Source organism: Porites lutea, chromosome 1 (assembly GCF_958299795.1).
Source record: "Porites lutea chromosome 1, jaPorLute2.1, whole genome shotgun sequence".
Taxonomy (NCBI): domain Eukaryota; kingdom Metazoa; phylum Cnidaria; class Anthozoa; order Scleractinia; family Poritidae; genus Porites; species Porites lutea.
In genome coordinates, this window is record NC_133201.1 from 31,989,067 (window position 1) to 32,011,297 (window position 22,231).

General features: G+C 38.9%; 1 protein-coding gene across 1 annotated transcript in view; it reads right to left on the reverse strand.

The window, feature by feature from the left end:
• Window positions 1-5,435, reverse strand: part of LOC140937181 (uncharacterized) — a 34,662-nt gene extending 29,227 nt beyond the window's left edge. Inside the window, exons 1-3 of the mRNA XM_073386718.1 lie at window positions 5,329-5,435; window positions 5,109-5,201; window positions 3,331-3,457 (exon numbers count right to left, since the gene is read on the reverse strand). Of these exons, the coding sequence (XP_073242819.1) occupies window positions 3,331-3,457; window positions 5,109-5,119 (138 nt within the window). The 5' untranslated portion in view covers window positions 5,120-5,201; window positions 5,329-5,435. The remainder of the gene's footprint in view (window positions 1-3,330; window positions 3,458-5,108; window positions 5,202-5,328) is intronic.
• Window positions 5,436-22,231: the final 16,796 nt, after the last annotated feature.

The following is a 22,231-nucleotide window of genomic DNA, read 5'->3' on the forward strand; positions in this document are numbered from 1 at the left end:
TTCTTCTTAGGGTTGCGAGGGAACATAAGGGAGTTAACCCAATGGCATACTCTGCAAACTGAATATTTAGAGGGACATAGTTCCTTTCTGAATGTATGAAATTTCATGCAAGATTTACATCCCCTGGGAGTTTTTTGTTTTGGTTCAGAATTAGATTGATCTTGCTTGGTAGATTGATTAGTTCCGTTTTTCTGTTTGTAAGTAGATGAACCTGCTTCGTTTACTTGACTAGACAAAATGAGCTCCCCGACTTGAGGGTCTCATCAACTTGAATATGTTGCACAGCTTTTTCAAGGGTAATCTTTCATACACAAAAGGCTCTTCCGAAGATCACTGGAACTTATGCCAGCCTCTACTCTGGAAAGCTGAACGCGTTCCTTACACGACATTCTAGCTGCAATCTTAGAACAGTCCTCGTACTGGCATTGATATAAGAGGGACTGCAAATCAGTGTAAAGTTTTTGAAAGGATTCATTCTACCCTTGAACTTTATTATGAAACTAATATTCGCGAAAAAAAGACACTTACACGTACCTGTGTCTAGAAAGCCAGGATGATTACGTTAACATCATGGAGTGGTAACACGTTCATTCGTTTCACAGTGTCATCACTAAGAACGTTTGTGAATAGAGCTTGCTGGGTTTCGGGAGGGAGTTCAGAAAAAAAAATAATAATAATAATAGTTACGACAGAGTTCCATCGCTGCTTCCAAAGTTGGAATCCGTCTGGAGAAGAGGCAGCAATATCCAATCGAGAGACTCGTGCAATTTCCAAAGAAATAATTGAAGACTTAAAGTGTTTGTTGTGGCTGAACTTGCATTGGCCTCATCAATTTTCAACACCGTTTACTTCTCTCCGAATTTCGGAACCTGTCGAGTTTTTTGGGCTTTTATAACATGATTAACTCGATTTTTTATGGGTTTTAAGTAAAACGGAATACACTTATTTAATTCAAAATGGGGGATCCAAGATAGAGATTAATTCCAGTTCCTTCTTTAATAATAAATGACGTCACCATGACATCACTACTATTGTTAACGATCAGCCAACTTCTTGTTTTTATCAGACAACTTAATTCTTAAGTTTTTTTTTCTTTATGGCTACATCATGTTAAAAATTCCAAAGAGCTTGCTGAAGAATTATTCTCAGTCACATTAGAACAAGAAGACATCTTCAACTCCCACGATGTTGTGTCACTATTCACCAAGATCCCTATACAGGAGACATTAACCATCATAAGAGAAGGCCTAGAAAAGGATCAAGATCTAAAGAGAAGATCAAACCTAGAGGTAGATGATATAATGGATCTCACAGAATTTATTGCCACCACCACATACTTCAGTTTCAGAGGACTATTATTCAAACAGAAGTTCGGCACAGCCAAGGGCACCCCAATATCCTCGATCCTGGCTGACTTCTTTATGGAGTGGCTAGAACAACAGGCCATCGCCATTGCTCCCATAGACTGTAAACCTAAGCTGTGGAAAAGGTATGTGGATGACATCCTAGAAATCATTGAGAGGGGAAAGGTGGAGGCACTGACAGGTCATCTCAACGGAATAGACAACAAAAAACAGCATCAAACTCACGCACGAACCATAGAAAAATGAACAGATCTCGTTTCTGGACACCCATATCACCAGGAGGGAAGACGGATCCATCATACTACTTGTTTACAGGAAAGCCACACACACAGACCAGTACTTCAGCATAAACTAGCTGTCATACGGACCTTATTGGAAAGGAGTGACAGCATTGTCACGGAAGAAGGAGACCGTAAGGTATACATCGGTAAAAAAGGGAGACAGCTGAGAACCAGGATCACAGAAAACAGAAAGGAAGCAGAAAAGATCTCTGACAGGAATTTCACAAGATGCACCCGCAGAGCTTCTACCAAATGAGCACCAAAAAGCTTGAAAAAGTTAAAAGGCAGGTAAAAATGAAGAAAACACAAAAAAACTAGGGCAATGTGATTGTCAATAACTTTTCTCGCTTGGTTATTGGCTACTGAAGACAAGTGACGGAGTTTCATAGGCTAAAAATTTGAAAGTCACGCCACTGTCCTGCATAAAATTAGAAATTTAATGTTTTCCAAACTTCAGAAAAAGCATGAGATCAGTTTATTGTCTCGAAAAGTGCAGGCACTTGGGGGTAGTATAAAGTCGTAAACTCGCCTCAGGAAAAAAAAATATTCTCAGGACAGATTTTGGAGCCCTTAAAATAACCGAACAAGTTTAAGCGCTGTACGGTTGAGCTGTCTGTATAGCAAATAGCCAAGTAGTTTTGAAAAATTTCTAACCGAACAGTACGAACAGAAATCGTGCACCTGTTGTTTACTTCAGTTCAAGTCTTGTTTTCCATCCTGAACGCCATTCAGCTAGATAAGCTGTGTACAATCAAACCGGACAGTGGGTTTTATACGCATGTAGTCTTAAGTTCAACTTACCAAGTACAAAGTTTCACAAGCACAAAAAGTTTGTTTTGCTTTCGGAAAAGTAAAAAAGGATAAAAAAAAAATAGAATAGTTTCTTAACTTTTTTAACTTTAAAACTGTGTATGGATATCAAAAAAATAGAATCACAGTGTTGAGGCTGCACAATGTCTAGCAAGTCATCTCCACTTTTAGAAACTAAGTGTATTTGTTCAGCTTCCTCTGCTTGAGCTTTTTGTGGAGAATTCAAACAGGATGCAAGTCTTGCATGAGAGCTATCTGGCTATTTTTTCTCAGTAGACAGAAAGTGAATCTTCTACGAAACTAAATGAAACAAAAAACATCCAATTTCGGCATTTGTTTCAGTGGCAAATGACCGCGTCTTTCGTATAGTAAATTCTTATGTGTCTGTCCTCTTATTGATCATAAAAGTCAGTCAATTAGCACGAGAAATAATTCTGTCAGTTATTTGCAAAAATTAAACTTTTCCTGAAGTCAACTTCAGAGTTTGGGGAATGTCTAAATTTTGTCATATGTATAAGCACAGTTATGTAAAGCAAGAGAAGTCTTTCCCTAGCAACGGTCTCAAAAGATATGATGATGCCCTTAATGATATATTGGGCCACAACAATGTTTCTTATGGCCTTCAGGGGCGTAGCCAGCCTATAAACCTGTAGGCCCAAGCGCACAAATTTATGGCTTGATCACTTTACCTCTTGTTATAAAATATGCGTTTTGGGGATGAGCTAAAAAGCATAAGTGGTCAAAGTGTTGGTGAGGAACATGCAGGCCTACAAGTAGTTGAAAAGCTGGCTATTCCCCTGGCCAATGTGGTAAATTCTATTCCTATTTTATTCCACTTATATATTAAAGAAATTCAATAAGTTGTTAATCTATACCCGCTCAATCTGGTGCCGTCGTTCGCCTTCAAACTCCTTCTGTACTGCACCGTACAAACCAAGTTCACCTTTGTGCCATGCATAACTTGTCAAATAGTTACTTGTCCCATTTGTCGCGCTTTCCATACTATAAAGTGGTAAAAAGAATTAAGACAAAATATAAGTCCATGAAGTAAAAACAAATGTACAATATTAATGAGTATATTAACCACTGCCACTAGCAATACTACTTATTCAATAATAGTAACCAAAATTGCCAGTTGCTCTGATTTATAAATAACCAGATATAAAACATTTTTTTAAAATATCCTACCGTCCTACCCCTAACCAGTGGAGAAAAAGGTAGTCGGGAATCTGGAGGCGAAGCTTTATTATATATATTATTCTAATCACAACAACAGCTAAAAACAAAACAAAAAAAATTATAATACAATGAATATACAGTGTGTAGAGCGCTTGTTCCTTGGCGTGGCTGGTGATGGATCTTTGCTTAAAGAACGAAGCATACACTGTGTGTAGCGCGCTTGTTCCTTCGCGTGGCTTATGTCAGATCTTTGCTTATAGAAGAAGGCATAGACAGTGTGTAGCGCGCTTGTTCCTCCACGTGGCTTTTGAAGAACGATGAATATAACTAATGAGATGCATTTTCCATTCGACAACTTTGTCTGTCGGGTCGAGACAACTTGTCCACTTGCATTGTACGACTCGACAACTTAGTTGCCTCTCCTAGTAAGCTAATGAGATGCATTTTCCACTCGAAAACTCGATCCGAATGTCGAGTCGAGACAACTTGTCCCTTCGTACAAGTTGTGAAAAGTTTTTTTTTCCACTCGATAGAAGAAGGCATACACATTGTGTAGCGCGCTTGTTCGTTCGCGTGGCTTATGTCGGATCTTTGCTTATAGAACGAGGCATACATAGTGTGTAGCGCGCCTGTTCCTCCGCGTGGCTTATGTCGGATCTTTGTTTAAAGAACAATGAATATAACTAATGAAGTTCATTTTCTACTTGACAATTCTGTCTGTCGGGTCGAGACAACTTGTCCACTTGTACGACTCGACAACTTAGTTGCCTCTCCTAGTAAACTAATGAGATGCATTTTTCACTCGACAACTCCGACTGCCGAGTCGAGACAACTTGTCCGCTCGTACAAGTTGTGAAAAGTATTTTTCCACTGTGTCAAGTCGACAATATTGGACATGATTGTTTGTTAAGGGGATATCATTTGAAGTGATCGGGAAATTCCTCCTTAACTGATGTCTGATCTGCAAGTGTTGCAAAATAAAGCATGCTTTGCATCCGAGGCACCTAAGAGACTTGGCTGGAAGATTTTATTACGACTTAGAATGAGGAGTGCTTAGAATGGAACATCAAGCTATTTTTATGAACAAGTTACTTAAACATCATTTTTGCTGCTCGATCCCATTTTTATTGAACTGTGATTTTCATGATTATTAAACAAGGCAAAGATATGACGTTTGCAAATCCAGATCCATAAGACGCTGGGGTCACTGGTCGTTGAAACCGTTTAGACACTTCCTCGAGGGAAGCAGAGACACTGTCTTCATTTAAATGTACTCAATCAAATAGACCTGTTATGTATATATTTGTTATTTTAATTTTTTATATTCTTGTATTTTTAAACTAGTTTTTAGTCTTTAGGGAGTTTTCTTTTGAGGACCTTACTGTAAACCACTTTATAAATTATGTGACGTTGACATTACTCAGTAAAGATTAATTTACTAGGTATCTCTTTTGAGTAAGAAACGATACAATACCTAAAGGCCATAGCAATTCTTTCCCACCTGAACAGGAGCTCATAAAGACTGAGCAGGATCGAACAAGTCGGTTTACTCTCACTCTAACTGCTCCTGCGACACCAAAAATTAAATCTTTAGGCGAATATTGCAAGGTCTCAAAGAATCCTGAAGGCACTCCGTAGGGAGGCTGAATTTGTACCTCAACGTGTCACTATTACTGTAACAGAATGATACCTACTTTAATTGCCTTCTTTGGAAACTTTTCGCTTTCCCTAACTGGAAACCTCCTAAAGTGAGACAGCTCCTCAACAACGCCTCTTCAGTCAGTTGTTTTTTTTACTACCTATATAGATAGAGAGAGAAAAAAACATAATTAAAGTCAGTACTCGAGCCAAGATATAGCCCGTGTACTTTTTTTGTTGTTGTGTCACCGCTTTTCTTATTCTGGAGTCATTTCGAAGCAGTGGATATACTGACGAGTTCTTATATCAGAGCTATAGAGTGTAGAGGTATACATGATCACTTGAAAGTTATAATTAACGGATGTCAGTTTTATTAAAGGGAACTCTCTGAAAAAAAAACAAAAAACAAAAAACAAAAACGAAACAAAACAAAACAAAAACGAACACACGTTACGGAAGCGTGTTGCATTGACATAAAGACTAAAGCAGACATTAGGAGGAAAAAGGGTAGGTACAATAACTGCAGAAAAAAAGCCAATGAAGTGAAGCTTGCGTAGTACAAAGCAGAGTACGTGGGCTACAAGCACCATCGTATCCTTACATTACTTATTTATTACCTAGTGTTGTATTTCAGATGTATCTCCGTACGTGTGCGCGTACAATTTTATTTTGAGCGCGCGCATTATTTGTTTATTTATTTAATTGACGTGTACATTTAGTTCGTTTATTAACGTTTTAATTTTACTTTGCGTTATTTTCCTCACTTATACATTGTCCGTGACTGTGCTCACATGGTGGGTGGCTCCTCCTAAAATGTTCTGCAATTGGTATAGGATTTAATGGAGCCGAAACCAATTGTGGAATTGCACGCATTTTAGGCATCCTACTGATGAACAGTTGCGACACGTAGATATATATTTTTTAGCAACTAAGATAATTTGCAGTCTGTCTACTTTGAATACAATGGTGAAACACAGGAAGAAATACGGCCTGGAAAAATCAAACACGTTACGCTAGTTTTGCTACTTAATTAATTAACTAATTAATTAATTCATTAATTAATTAATCAAATCTGTCATTATTTGATCAGGGTTCGATAAGCATCTGATTGTGAAAAGGAAAATAGACAGTGCGCAGACAGGTGGTGTGCGCACTACGATTGCGATGCATTGTGGATTCAAAATTTTCAAGATGGCGGCGAAGGTCGAGAAATTGCGCAGGTTATATGCTTTATTTTTCAATAGATACAATTCTCTCCTTTGATCGTTTTTCTCGATTTCATAAGCTAATATTTGTTTAGATTTTTTCTGTGAAGAAAAACAAATCAATATTCTTCATTTCAATCCAAAACGTGGTGCCCGAAGATTCCTCCTGTAAGAGCATGAAATTTGAACCCGGTTTTTAAGAAGCTATAATTTCCATTATATTGCCCGTCGAAAGTAGAAAATAGTTGTAAGTGTTTCTACAAACCTTGTTCTACGCTAATTTTGTAGGGCGCCCCAACGCGCCCCACGTTTTGTGATATTTTTTCCGAATTGAAACCGGCATGTTTTCAAGGGAAAATGTAGCCTCGCGAAGACTAATGTGACATGTTACTGGAAGTGTTCCTGTTGTAATTACAAGCTGATCACAAAATAGCGGGGCAGCTGCGACTGGTTCCTCCAAACAATAGCATTAGGTGAACATAAAATGTTCGAAATTGGTATATAAATAGGCTGATAAGTACCCTGATGTAGGAATGTCTGTTTTTGTAATAGGACTAAAAAAAGTATAATAAAATTGCAGTCATACATGTGATTCCCTTTATGCAGGTATAAAATCAGTAAGATAAAAATTACAGGTATTAAATTAAATGGTAAGTTTGATTATACAGTTAAGCCCTGTGCATTTTGAAACCAGCCATCCTTTATGAAAAATGGTTTTTGGGAGAATTGCAAGAATAGTGCAGTGTAGAAGAAGAGTTTCATAACGTCCACTAAGCTTGCACTTTACTTTTATTCAGAGAAAAATGCACATCACTCTTGAGAAAAGAAAATCATAATCTACTTCCAAGATTGGTGTGTGTTGTTGTGTGGATGTTATGACTTTTGTCAGTTTCTTGCCTAGTCCCTGTTTTATTCAGTGGTGATTTGCCCCTGTAGCAGGCATTTAAAAGGAAAGCGAAAGGGGTTTGGGTTTTGAATGCGAAGAGTGCACGAGGAAGGAGGGAGGGAATTCAAAATTCACCCGGTTGATGTTTAAAATGCAAAAAACAATTAGTCTCCTGTATGGCAGGCATTTCCCTCCCTCCCTCCCTCACATTTCTCTTGCACCAAGACCCACTTTCCCTTTTCTTTGAAATGCCTGACACACAGGCTAAGTGATGTCATTCAATCTGTTTACCCGTTTACACTGTTTAATATATATCGAGCAATTTGCATATTTTGGTGGCTTTAGTTAAAATATAAATTGCTTGATCATTGAATGTACTTTTGATATTGGAACCAAGGCTGAAAAAATGGTGACAGGGAAAGGAAATAGAAAAAGTGGAACAAAGGGGCAGTAAAATCGTGAGACTAAGAACCTGAATTAACTAAGTAAGCCTAAACAGATTCTTATATAAATAGTAGTTAGCACAAGTTTAGGCTATTTAGGTTTTAAATGGGTTCATATTTTGTGAAGAAAAATTGTAGCTAAGAGTATTTGTGTTTCACCTTCAGTTATTCCTCATACAAAGTCTGCATACCAAATTAGAAGTTATGTGAGAATGGACATAAAAAGAGGAATGTACTTAAATTTAAACATTGGCATTTACATTGCAGATGGAGTGATAAGACAGCTTTGTCTCCAAAGGAGATTCTAAATGTTGATTTATCTCTGCTCAAGTGTACAGAATTTTTTCATAGATTTCAAAAATAAGAACCTGATTCAAATTTTAGGCTAAAACAGGTTTTGATATAGAGGGGGCTCATCTGGCATATTTTAGCCTATTAGGTTCTTAAAATTCAGGTTCTAAGTCAGGGGGGTTTACTGTACAACTAGGATCCACCTCTGCAATAACTGGTAACCCAAAAGCCCTCTTTACGGACAACCGCTTCATACAGACACCTGATCAAGGCTGCACTCTAGCAGAGCCCTGTGGCCCCTGGCACCTAACTTTTGCTTTTGGGTGACTAGAAAATCTCAGACTTTCCATACAAATCATATGCTGGGCAGCCTAGATTTTACAGGTTCAGAGAACTGGGTTCCTTTCAATGTTCCTTAAAGCACAGCCTTGCTCATCATTACAGACAGCTTGCTTTGTTCCCTGGAAAAAAGCCCTTATAAAATTGGGGTGAGGAGAAAGGAAAGGGGTCTCAAGCTATGTTGCCCCAGCCCTGATTACAGGAGATTTGTAAACATGTATAAATTCCACATTTTGAAGAGTTTTTATAATCCAAAAAAATATGTGATAACATGTGTTTGTACATAGTCACACAATCATTAAACAAATAGTGGATGAAGCTTTTAAAATCTATTGACTGCATCAGGCTTTGTAATCACAAATATGCCATTTTCAGTTTCAATCCAGTTATAAGACATTCTATGACTCATACCAATAGAAAATATATGGGCAAATAAAGATGCTTAATTAATATTAGCGGAGCTCCCGCGCGCGAAGCGCGCGCAGCGGAGCACCATGGGTAACAAAATTTGGTAAACTATCCATCCGAGAAAATTTGGTTATGACGTAGCGTACGCCCGCCCGTCCGTACACACACTTCATGTAAGCCGATGTCAAATGTCACAATAGATCTTGCACAACTTGACTAGTCTTTCAGTTTTGTAAGCCATCCATATGAGTACAATTAGATTGACAGCTGTCAAAATCAGACATCCGCTGACAATTATCACATGACCATCTCGCGGGCTCAGATGAAAGACCAGTCGTTTTGCCCTATATATAATAAAAATTTGGTAAAATTTGGTAAACCATCCATCCGAGAAAATTTGGTTATGACGTAGCGTACGCCCGTACACTCTTTGCGGGGGAGGGAAGGGAATCAGGTGTCAGCCCGTCCGGGGGAGGAGTATGTTATAAACCGCGCGATGCATTTGTGCAACCCACCTGTTTCCTGGCGGGAAATCGCGCAAGAAATGACGTAGCTGTCGTCGCGTTCAAAAACATGTTTGCTTCAACGGAACTACCTCATTGCATAAGGATTTTGTCCGGGGAGCTCAGTTTCTAGTAACCTGTTTCGAAGAAATTGTTATGGCAACAAACAATAGCGGATTGGATTGGAACTATTTGCTTGTAAGTGAAAAGCGACGGGAAAGAGAAGAAGAGAAAGGCATAGAGTAAGAATTAACAGGCGCGCTAGCGAAGAGGATTCAAGTGGAAAATTTATGCAGCATCTGCGACTTGTTCACTGATAGCTGAGGCTGACAGAGTTTTGAGTCATCTTTTGATGTATTTACCTGTCTTTTTGCACTGGATCTACAAAATGAAATACAGCAGCTATCAACATTTTTTTGTTATTCTTGGCTGGCTTGTTTACTGGGTTGTGGTTGAGAAATCCGCCGCACGACAAAAAGAAATCGGGAATCATCGTTTTCAAAAATAAGCTACTCTTAGTGAGCTTGCTTCGCCTTGCTGGACCTTGCGAAAAATCTTAAGCGATTCTGGCCTTACTTGATGGGTTTCCGTGCTGCATCTCGACCGGTAAGCTTGAGTAATTTTATTGCTTTTTATGTGTTTTCTTTTTTCATGTTTATGCCGTCATTTTACGCACATTAGTATGGTTTGAATCAATTTATCTGATCTAGTAAAGAACTTAAAAAGTCTTTAGACGTTTTCTGACCGCGACTAGAAGAAAAAGTTCTGAAAAATAGTTTAGTTATCCTATTGTTTGTTAAAGAAAACTTTGAGCGATATTCTTGCCTGGAGTTCATGTTGCAAAATAGCAAACACGGCGAAGGCGGCTTAAAACTTAAGGCTTAATTTAAATCTATTCGTGACTCAGCTTTACTCTAAAACACGTCTTCGGGAATAAAAATTGTTGACCTTTAAATGGTTCTTCGTATTATATTTCTTGTCTTGATTGTTTGTCAAGATCTCGTTCTTACATGATCGCTTTGCCAGTTGTTGTTTTTAGTTGTCCGTGAACGCGTTGGTCACGCTCTACGTCCAATTTTTATGCTCTGATTGGTCAAAATTTGACAGGTGAGTTCATGAGGAAAATTCATGCAGCATCTTGAAACTTGTTTACTGTGACAGCTGAAGCTGACAGAGTTTTGTGTCAACTTGTGATGTTTTTAACTGTCTTGTTCTACTGGATGTACGAAATGAAATTCAGCTACTATCAAGAGTCTTCTGTTATTCATGGCTAGTTTGTCTATTGGGTTTTTGGTTGAGAAATACGTCGCCTGTCAAAGTCGGAAATCCGATTTCGGATGGCATCGATTCGTTTTCGTTTTTCACCGTGCTTGATTGAAAAGTCTGAAGCGATGTAGCTTCCAGGAGCTGCCTGAGTAATTATTGTATTTGTGTTTGTTTTTTTCATATATCTAATTTCATGAAGCCGAGCGCAGTTTATGAGGCTATAGTTTATGCATGTTTGAATTAAGATTCGAGATAATCATCTTACCTATAGTATGAAGTTTGATTTAAGCTTGCAGAACTTTAAAAAGTCTTTAGTCGATATTTTCTCACCGCAAATAGAAAGAAAAAAACGTTGCGTTTTTATTTTGGCTGTAGAAAGAAAGCTTTGAGCAATTTTCTCGCCTCGAGTTCATCTTTGAAAACAACAAACACCGGGAAGCCGGCTTTAAAACATAAACTTAGGCTTTAACCATAAAGACTCAGGATTCTTAGAGACACTTTAATACGTAATTGTCTTCGTGAATGAAAATTGTTGTCTCTCTTACAGTGTAAATGTTTCACCGAATTATATTTCTTTTATTGATTGTTAGTAGTCTCTCTTGCAATTTGCCGTTAATGTTTTCAGTTGCAGGAGTACTCAAAACGTCGCGCGTTTTAAACGCTTGTGTTATAAAACCATTAAATAAAAAAAACACAATAAATTCTTTTTTATGTTGAAGTGTAACTCTATTAATGTTCATTCAAACACTCCACAGCTTGCAACTGGCTGGCCGTTATATAGGTGATTTTAGAAATTTTTTTAGCGGTTTCGCTAAAAGCCCACGCGTGCTTCGATCGTCCTGAATATTGAATGAGTGTAATTTATATTTCAAAACTGTGAAATACTGCATTCTGTCTGAGGTCTGTATGATAAAAACAGCGCCTCATAGTACAAAAAGGTTGGTTTACACGCCCCCAGATTTGTTAGCAAGATTTTGTAAAGCAAACTTGTCAAACGGAAAAAATTCTGCCGGATTTGCTTTCCAAGTATTTGTTTTCCAGGCCTAATGTACTGTGATCAAGAGCCATTATGGACGTTAAATGCGATCGTAGATGATTGCTATTTTTTGGGTGTACATAAGGCCGTCAACTCGATGTAAGGTTTGGTGCACTCTTGGACTGTTAGCAAATTATTTTTCTCTCAAATCACTTAGCCTTTATCCCTCAAAACAAAAGTCACATGAATGTGCTCTAAAGTGAACTGATTTGTGGAATAAAAGTTTATTGTTTGATTGAAATTACAAATTTATTAATGGGAGCTTCGCTTTTAGCCCTGGCTAAATCTATATATTATCTATAAAGAGGACACAAGCTCACTGTACACAAATACTCTCTACTTTATTTACTTGTCTTCAGGTGATGATAAATACAGATGTTAAGCAAAACGAATTGCAGACTTGGTGCCAACAGAGAAACAAGTCCTTGAAAAGCTGATCCCCTCAACTTCGATTCTCTTATTACAGCTAGCAAGTGAACATCTTGCAATGCTGAATGACAAAACAAAAAAAGCTCACTGTGTTTAAATACCGTGGCCGGGTATTCTGAAGAAGCCTCTAGTATTTTATGAGTATATCACAGCTATGCATATCAGTACCTCTTAGCACTAGTTGCACTGATTTCACGGTCAATTCAAAATTTTCGGCGAACCGCGGGTCTTACCTCCAGTGTTTTTCATGATTGAAGCATTGAACAAAGCGTTTCTGTGCCGACTTTCCTCGGTCAGTTGCAGACAGGATGCGAGTGATTACGAACAAAATACACCAGAATACACTTATCAACGGAATGAGACTGTTTTTTTCCTGAGAATGAGAAGGACAGACTTTCTTTTTCAAGAGCTTCCAGAAGAGATTCAAAGCAAAATCGTATATATCTACATCGTAATATTCACTCCGCAGTCGAGATGTTCACTGCACGCCATCTTGACACAAATGATCAAATTTTGAATACCGCCCATGATGCTTAGCGATCGTAGTGCGCACACCGCCTGGCGCGCAGACAACTAGTGTCCGTAAAGCGGGTTTGACGAGATATGAGAGTTGTGTCTCGGGACACAGGAAAGTAACCTTTGTCGTTATTAACCGGTGTCCCGTATTGAGTGGGTTACGTTAAGAGGAAATATACGAGCGTTTTGGCAGGACAAACGAAACTTTCCGTTGTATGCGGGTGTCCGTAGATCAAGGTTCCACTGTACCTAATGGACACCAGTGGTATATTTCCAAACCCTGGTAACAAAGTAAAGATCAAAAAACACAATAATATATAGATTTAGCCAGGGCTAAAAGCGAAGCTCCCATTAATAAATTTATAATTTAAATCAAGCAATAAACTTGTAATACGCAAATCAGTTAACTTTAGGGCACATAATGTGACATTTGAGGGAAAGGCTAACTGATTTTAGAGAAAAGTAACTTGCGAACGCTCCAAGAGTGAAAAGTCAAGAGCAGAATAGCTCTTGATCACAGTAGATTAGGCTTGGAAAACAAATTCTTTCCCCACCCCCACCCCCCCCCCCCAAAAAAAATCAAATCAAATCAAATAAATAAAAATAATAATAAAAATAACACTGCCGCCCGCCTACACCACCTTCATTTTTATAAGGTTAATTGGACAGCACCGAAATTTAATTTCATGCTATGAGGGCCGGTTAGCAGACACGATAGTCGGTGGAAGCCAATTTAAACGTTGTAATTTACAGGTTGCATTAGGGAGGCCGAAATGATTAAAAAAAAAAAAATCAGGCCGAACTTTTTTGTGTTCAACAAGTTTACTTTACAAAATATTGCCAACAAATCTGCTGGCGTGTAAAGCAGCCTTTTATACTTTTCAGTTGTCAATACATCTGAAAATAACAATACTTTGAGGCGCTGTGTTTTTATCATACGGACCACGGACAGAAATAAAATGCAGTTTTTCACAATTAAGGAAGACAAATTGCACTTATTCAATATTCAGGACGATCGAAGCACGCGCCTCCTTTGTACGACAAATTAAAGAGTTGAGCACGTTATAAAACATTTTCATGAAGAAAATTCCATAATGTCGGAACTGTTCAGTCACAACAATCTGCTCCTACGTGGTATGCAAAGTAACAATGAGCTTTTAGCGAAAACGTTCAAAAAAATTTCCAAAATCACCTTTACGGCTAGCCGGTTCTCAATTTTGACAAGCGCCAAAAATTGTTAATAGTTTTATAACTATAATCTTTGAAAGCGCGACATTTTGAGTACTCCTGCAAGCGACGTTCATGTACGACTGAAAAAAAAAAAAAACAAGACCCCTTAAGTCGTTTCCGTGGGGTGCGTTGGTCTATGGAAGCATAAAGGCGTTCTATCTGAATTTGGAAAAATTAGGGAAACCGGAAAGATGTGTCATGTTATGAGCATCGATGAGTAGGCTACCTGTATGGGTTGGTTTAATGTGCTTATGACTGAATTTATAGTAGCCTGCGTGGCAGGCTACTATTTCTCCTCAATCCACATCCCCTTTTTGCTTCCTCCCTATCCCCTACCCCTTTTGACACCTGCTACGCAAGCTAAATTTATAGTTCTCAGTGGTCGCAAGGATGGAGTTGATCTTGTTTTGATCCATCGCTATGTAGTTTTTTTCTTAGCACGATTTGGATAAGAAAACGAAGTTATTTTGCATCAAAACAAGGTTTACCCGTGTAACTTAAATGGGAATGTTAACGGAACAAGTAATGGAGAACATGCGCATAATGCTCTCTGATTAACCTGAACAGGAACTATATGTATAAAGATACGTCATATCTTGGTAGTAAGTTGCCACAGGTAACTTTTTCAAAGAGAAATAAACATTGTAGTTTCAGGTTAATGGGACAAAACAAAACAAAACATCCGCTTACTTTATCCAGGGTCGAACCCAGGGTTACAAAGTTCGATAAAGTTCCAATGTTTTAATCCAAGATGAAAGTTTAATATTCCAAGATGCTCTTGATACGGTTAAAACTTAATTGCAATGTGTTTCCAAGGTCTCAAAGTTAACATAGTTCCAATCATTATCCCTGATTCCAAGGTATAATAACTTTACTAAGGTCCTGATCCATGTCCTATCCAGAAGTCCAATCCATGCCAAAAGCGAGTCGTCGATCGACGAGGACAATATTTTCGTAATTTCCCCGCCAATCGTCAAGGGTACGAGTTGAAATTTACGCGATTTAACCTCCCATCTTCAAGGTGTTTTCAATAAGAAAAGAAAAAAACACTGGACTCTAGCTGTGCCCGGCAAAAACTGGCGAACTCCGAATAGAAAAATATATCGGAAATCGTGGCCCGCAACCAGACGCTACTAAAACCTTATGAAAAAGCTAGACCTAAACAAAAAAGAATCATGAAGGGAAGAAATGATTTGGCTTAGGTCGCCTTTCGTGACTTGCCAGTATCCCGAAGGATTTCGCTGGTTAAAAAGCCATCTTAAACCACAAGTGGGAAAATTCAAAAGCGACAAATTTGGCAATGAACGTTCTGATTTCAACGTTCTTCAGAGGAAGCAAATCGATTAAAAATCAATATAGATTTTCTACAATCTGATTGGTCGGCTTGGAAGAAGAGATAATCGATAAAGATTTTAGGCAATCCTATTGGCTGGCTTTGCAATTTTGGGTACAACCGAACCGGATTTTTACCGTGGGAGTGCCACAGGCATCCCACGAAAAAAGAAAACTCTGCCAGCTTCGACTATCAAAGTAAATACTTTTCAAGATGCTGCATAAATTTTCCGCATGAACTCACCTGTCATATTTTGACCAATCAGAGCATAAAAATTGGACGTAGAGCGTGACCAAAGCGTAACCATGGTGGGAAAAGTCAAAAGCAACTGTCTTCCTTGCATGTAACAGCTGGCTGAATTTTGGCTTGCGAAGTCCTTCCGAGGTCAATTTTAAATCAAATTGTAATAGTGCGATTCATAAACAACTTATTTCATGTGAATTTTTTTATAAAAGAAGTTCAACTTGAGCCTGCGAATTGTCAGCGAATAACTTCAAAAAATACTCGAGTTCGATGGGTCGAAACCTGAGCCCGCGATAAGGTCAGGTGTTACTGGTCAGCTGGTTTGGACAGCTGTTAAACGATCACAGTATTTATGTACAAAATGAAGAAATATGAGTGCAATATCAAGCAATTTCTTTTGTTATGCGGTAATGTACGTCAGTTCCCCACATAGGAATGTTCTCATTTTTACACAGAGAATGCATTAACCTACAGAAAGGCCTGTTTACGCAATAAAATGTATTTAAACTCCATTTCGAAAGGTTTTTTTGTTGTGTGTGTGTTAAAAGATTTTGCAATTGATCAATCCTAGAAGTTTACAATTTTATAAGTTTCCCACATAGGATTTCTGTGTTAATCAGACTGAGACCAGATTTTGTTATATGGAAGTTAGTTAAAACGTAGTAATGAATATGTACACTGCTTGATGAAGTTTTCTTAACTTTTGCTGTTTAAGCCAATCAAAAATAATTAGTACGAACAAAAGTAAAGGTAGCACCCTTTTGTATTCCAACATGTTCACAGCCGTTGTTGCTTTTCTTTTTATCTGGACCGTCAATTAAATATTCATACACCATTCGTTGTGTCAGTTGCTGGTGCTGTTAATTAATATTCATAAGTCACGTGCAGTGTCAACATTAGGGCGTTTACACAGTAACTTTGCACGTACAACACGCTTTTTTACATATCTCTAGTGTCGTTGCACGACTACAAGCGACGTGAATCTGCCTAATTTCACGTTTGTCGAGGACGGGAACAAAAGACAACAACTTTCTTTTTCTTTGCCTGAACTTTGATGCAGTCTTTTATAATTCAACTGTCAAAACAATTTGGTAAACTATCCATCCGAGAAAATTTGGTTATGACGTAACAGACGCCCGCTTGTACGTACCCCTCATGTAAGCTGATGTCAAGTGTCACATTAGATCTTACACAAATTGAACTAGCCTGTCAGCTATGTAAGCCATCCGTATTAGAACGAATTGACAGCTGTCAAAGTGAGACAGCCGCTGACAATCATCACATAATCATCCCAGTCGTTTTGCCCCTACATATAACCTGAAATAATATGCTACACTTTCACCGGCAGGGCTGTCAGTCGGCTGCCAGTAGTTAAAAGTTATATGTGGAAGCCAAATGAAATTCAATTGATAGCTTTCAAAATGGGATATGTGAAGATCAATAATAACATGGGCTCAAATACACTATCTGGCATTTCGCTCCCACTACAAGCCGGACTAAAACGTCTTACTCACCCTCGCAATCAACAGTGCGTTTAATCTATTACTCGCCATTCTAATGAAGGTCAATTGAAAGCTATCAAACTAGAACTTCCGTTGACCATCTTCACCTGCCTGTATCGCGGGCTTATTTTTCTACCCATACACCGTATTCACAAATGACGGACACGCGGGAAAAAACTGGTGCCTAGTCATGAAAACGAGGCGTTGGAGGATAAACAAAAATTGCAAATGAAGACTTTCAGTGAACTTGCAGATTGTTTAGCACGGACTCCACCTAAAATAGCTTTGTACGGACTTCTTTTTAAATACAATTACGTGGGATGTCTTCTGCTTTTAAAGTTTAGTATTGATTTGCTGTTTGCAATCAAAAGGGACGCGTATATCTTCAAGGAAACAGGATGATTTTGTAGTTTTCCGAAGCATCAGAAGCTCGACAAGTGGGCGATGGCTGGAGAAAAGCGGCAAACATGTTGGCCCAAACTCAGTCACATTGAAACCGAGTACGAAAGCCAGCTCACTACAATTCGGTAAAACAGAAATATAAACAAATCTCGGTGGCAGGAAAAAAAGAAATAAGCGACGAATACATGGCCTACTTGTTAACGCAAGAGACGTCTGTCATTGAACAAAACAGTTCAAGTCGAGATCGAAAAAAGGAAGACAGGAAAGAAGCGGTGACTGAGGTTTCGATGAAGTTATGTTTGCAAATTGGTTTTTGTTTACCAGGACGTTATTCTCTGGTCTTTATCGATGAAGGACATCAATTAGAACTATTTTTTTAGTATAAATGCAGGAGCGATCGAGTGGAGTACGCTCAAAATTTCAACTTGTTACTCAGCAGACTCGATAAGCCGGCCACATATCATTTTGGCGAGTAATTTTTGTATTTCTTATCTTTGGCTGTTAAGAGTTTTAACTTTATGTTCCATAATATTTTAAAAGTGAAGAATACATAAATAAATAAAATGATGGCCTCTTCAACGGATGCAGACTCGAATTTAATCATTCGAAACAGAAGCTTGCCGTGTTCAGTCCTGATACAAACGTTGCCTTAAAAGTTCAACCTAGTAAAATGTGAGCTTTATACCACTTTTTTACCAAGAGCTTCCCGAGATAATGCCCTAAAGGAGACCAGGCAAATAGCAAGCCATAAGATTCACACACTACAACTTCTAATTTTGATAAAATTATTTTATTTCGCAATGACAAAGAAATCAAAAGGTTTGCTAAGCTCTGCCAACGTACCTCTAACAATTCACTCCAAAGCGACGCAATTAATATCATCTAAAGGAAGTTGTAAATACAGACATACATATATACATAGATATGTATAAAATGACACTGACATGAATGAATGAGCCTCGTAAATGAATCTTTCACCCGCTCTCGACTTGACCAGTTTTGTGTAATGGCGGAGGTCTCTTCCGTTGACAAGTAGGCCATATATCCGTCGCTTATTTCTTTTTTCTTGCCACCAATATCTGCTTTTATTTCTGTTTTACAGAATTGCAGTGAGCTGGCTTTCGTATTCGGTTTCAGTGTGAAGTTTGGGCCAACATGTTTGCCGCTTTTCTCCAGTCATCGTCCACTTGTCGAGCTTCTGAGACTTCGGAAACCTACAAAATAATCCTGTTTCCTTGAAGATATACGCGTCCCTTTTGATTGCAAACAGCAAATCAGTACTAAACATTAAAAGCAGAAGACGTCCCACGTAATTGCATTTAAAAAGACGTCCATACAAAGTTATTTTAGCTGGAATCCGTGCTAAACACTCTGCAAGTTCACTGAAAGTCTTCCTTTGCAATTTTTGTTTATCCTCCAACGCCTCGCTTTCATGACTAGGCACCAGTTTTTTCCCGCGTGTCCGCCATTTGTGAATACGGTGTATTGAGGTCACATCTCTTTTTTTTAAAGTTTTCCACAGATCTTTTATTCGATCACGAGCTCAATTCTGTATTTTTAGCGGAACCCCATTGCTTAGAAAATCTATACATCCTAGAAAATTCGCTGATCACATCACCGTACACCGCCCGCCGGTCCGTCCGCGACACAAGCATAGCAATGTTTAATCTCACACTTTCTAGCTAGTTTGGAAGCCTGCAAGCTGATGTTGTACGTCCACGTTGCGATTAATCGACAGCTGTCAAAACGGTATACCCGCTGGCCAGTATCGCCCAACCGTATGGCGGGCTCAGGTATCGAACCACTGAGTTTGAGTGTTTTTTGAAGTTATCCACTGACAAGTTACTAATTTTAAATTGATCGCTGGCTCAAGTTAATTTTTTTTAAATGCATAGGAAATATGAAGTTGTGTTATGAGCCGCGCTATTCATATTTTGATTTCAAAGTGACCTCTGTCGCGAAAATTTAGCCAGCTTTTACAGACAAGTGAGTTGCTTTTGACCTTTCTCACCATGGTCACACGTCAGTCACGCTCTACGTCCAATTTTTATGCTCTGACTTCGTAATTAATCGGGTCCGAACTCGAGAGTGCGAAGATTAATTTATCGTTTCCGAAGAAGCACGCGCTCGCCAAATTTCAGTGGGATCAAATTCCTCGTTGAGAGCTTGCATCGTGTGCTGCTCAGAGTTTCTTTGTGGCAAATTTACTATAGCAGAGTTGGAGGTCTTACCAAATTCAAGACACGCAGAAGTCTTTCAGATGAGTACGATGGTTATCTTAAGGATTGGATTTCAGGGGCCTTTGACTCGTCCAAGCGTTAAACTTGACGAGGAGATGAGCATTTGCTCTTCGACTCCTCAAGATCACGGGGGATGTTCAAATTCCAGCTGGCTGGAAAGAGATCTGAATGTGAGAAAATGCCATGCCATGCTGTTCTTAAGAACCTGTATGAGCCGAAAAGGGATGTGATTTTGACCATCAGCTTCAAAATATTAACAGCGGAAATCGAGATAAGGAAACATATGTTTTGCTTACTACTTCGCAGAGGAATTGTATCGGCTTTGTATGGCATATGTTTTTTCATTGCCATGAAATGCGTTTACTTTGTTGTTGTTGTTGTCTTTTTTTTTACTGTCAATAGCTCAGTTAATGCAGCTCGATCATCTTTAAAGACTCTTAGCTGAAGTCGCGTCAAGCCGAAGGTGCCTTTCTCTAGTTCTGCTTGGCATCTTTTTTTTTCCTTCCTTTTTTGATAACCATTTTTCATTTTCTAAACAAAGTACCCACGAGTTGACGATAGTCTTTCTTTGATTCCTTTTTCCCGCCCCCCTGGAACAGGCTAAATGGGCGCCAACATGGCGGTCGGAAGTCAATAGAAACATCTGATACTGAGTTTTGCCACGGAAGACGGAATTTATCTCACATTAAAGTAGTACTTGCCCTAATATATGAACTGTACAGATATCAAAATTCCCTGACATGAGTCACTTTTTTACCCTACATGACAGCTTTTTCGGCCGTTATGTAAATACCGCGTCACGCAAAAGCTAAGAAATTCAAGCGTATTCTATCACAAAACCAAGAAATCTTTCGAGATGAAAATTTGTATGAATATTAGTTTTCAGCTGCTCTTACAAATCATGAAAGTAAAATCTCAGTAGGATCAATAGTTTTGTAGTATGAATTTTAGTGACATATTAACCAACAAAAGGCAATGATCCAGACAAGAAGTCTAGACCGATTTTCCTCTTTTAGGGCCTCTTTACAAGAGCCCGGCCCGCTTACCGGGACGAATTTCGCCTTGGGTTCAGTTTGAGAAATTTCAGCCCGGTTTCCGAGATGAAAAAGGGAAAAGGTTCTAAGGACGAGTTCTGGCGCGAAATTCGAGAAACAAAGCAAACTGTCGGTAAATTTTGCATTGCCTAGGAGTTATGTTACATTAATAATAGTTGATCGACAATTATTAACCGCTGTCATCTTTTGTGTCATATCGGTAAGTTGTTTATCTATCAGAGAGATCCGGAGATAAAGTTAGTGGGTAAGCGAACCAATCATGAACCTCTCTGTAGTATTTCTTAAATCAATGCTTGCAGTGTGTAACTAAATCGGACGCGGTTTATAAGTAAAAGGGAAGATAGAAAGTTGTTAGAGACTGTTGTGTTGGAAGTGAACGAGATCCTCGTTGTGAAACTAGGAGATCGTGATTATCGAAATAAAACGCGAAAATCTAACTAACCGTGACTTTTTTTGGAGAATACCGTTCTGGAGGCGAACAATTCTTCCAAAAAACATCGTGAAATTAAAAAAAAAAATTAACATTCGCGCCTATGATAGATTTGACAATTCTTAACCCTAGGACGTACAAGGAGGAGAGGGTGGTTGCCACTCCCTTCTGAGGTTTTTCGGAGTTTTGTTTTTTCCTATACGATAAAACAACAGTACCTGACGTTTTCAGTAACTGTTCGTTTACCCTTCGCGCGCATTTTGAGGCAAATTTTAGTGATGGCCAGTTACTATGGTTACGTGATATAACGTCATAAGTAGCAGGTGGTCAAGCCATTTTTAAGTGGAAATACATGTTTTTCAACTTCATTAGATAATAAAAGTAAAGCTTGTGGATAAAATGGAAAGGTGTAAAGTGCTTATTTGTGTGTTAGCTCTCATTTCAAGCACAAAAATTATCATTTCTCTCGGTTTTTACCCGAGTTCTAATTCTGGGTAAAATATAAGATGGCGGCCAAGATGGCGACCATTGCTGATGGCGACTATCCAAAAAATATATCTCATCCTGTTGAGAAGATCAAAGGACTTTCGACTGAGGGATAAATCGTTTCGAAACACTGCAACATATCAAAAACTCTAGGAAGGGGTTCCATCAACCACGACCCCTCTCCCCCTTATACCACAGTGGGGGAGTGAATTTTTGTGTACGTGCCAGGGTTAAAGCCGTATCAAAGCAGTTGAATGGGATGCTTATGATGTGGAAAGTACAGAAGGCAACGCAAGTCGTAGCCTCCCCGCAGACGTCCTTTGGGGTTCGTTTGTCACGCGTTCATTTCTTCCCCACGGTCCGTGGGGGAGAAATAAATGCGTGACAGATGAACCCCAAAGGACGTCTGCGGGGAGGCTAGGCGGGGGGAGAAATGAATGCGTTACAAACGAACCCCAAAGGACGTCTGCGGGGAGGCTAGGCAAGTCGATGCCATCCGGGCTGCCGGAATTCATCCCACTTTCATCCCGGTAACCGGGCTGAAATGTTTAAATGGCAAATCTTTCAGCACGCTTACCGAGATCTCGGGAACTGAGCCAACCCGCCGCCTCATATGAACACATCGAAAATTTTTGAAAGGTTTAAGAGGTAAAGGGAGATCTCGGAAATCGGGCCAGCCCGATTAACCGGGCTCATATGAAGAGCCTTCTAGTAGT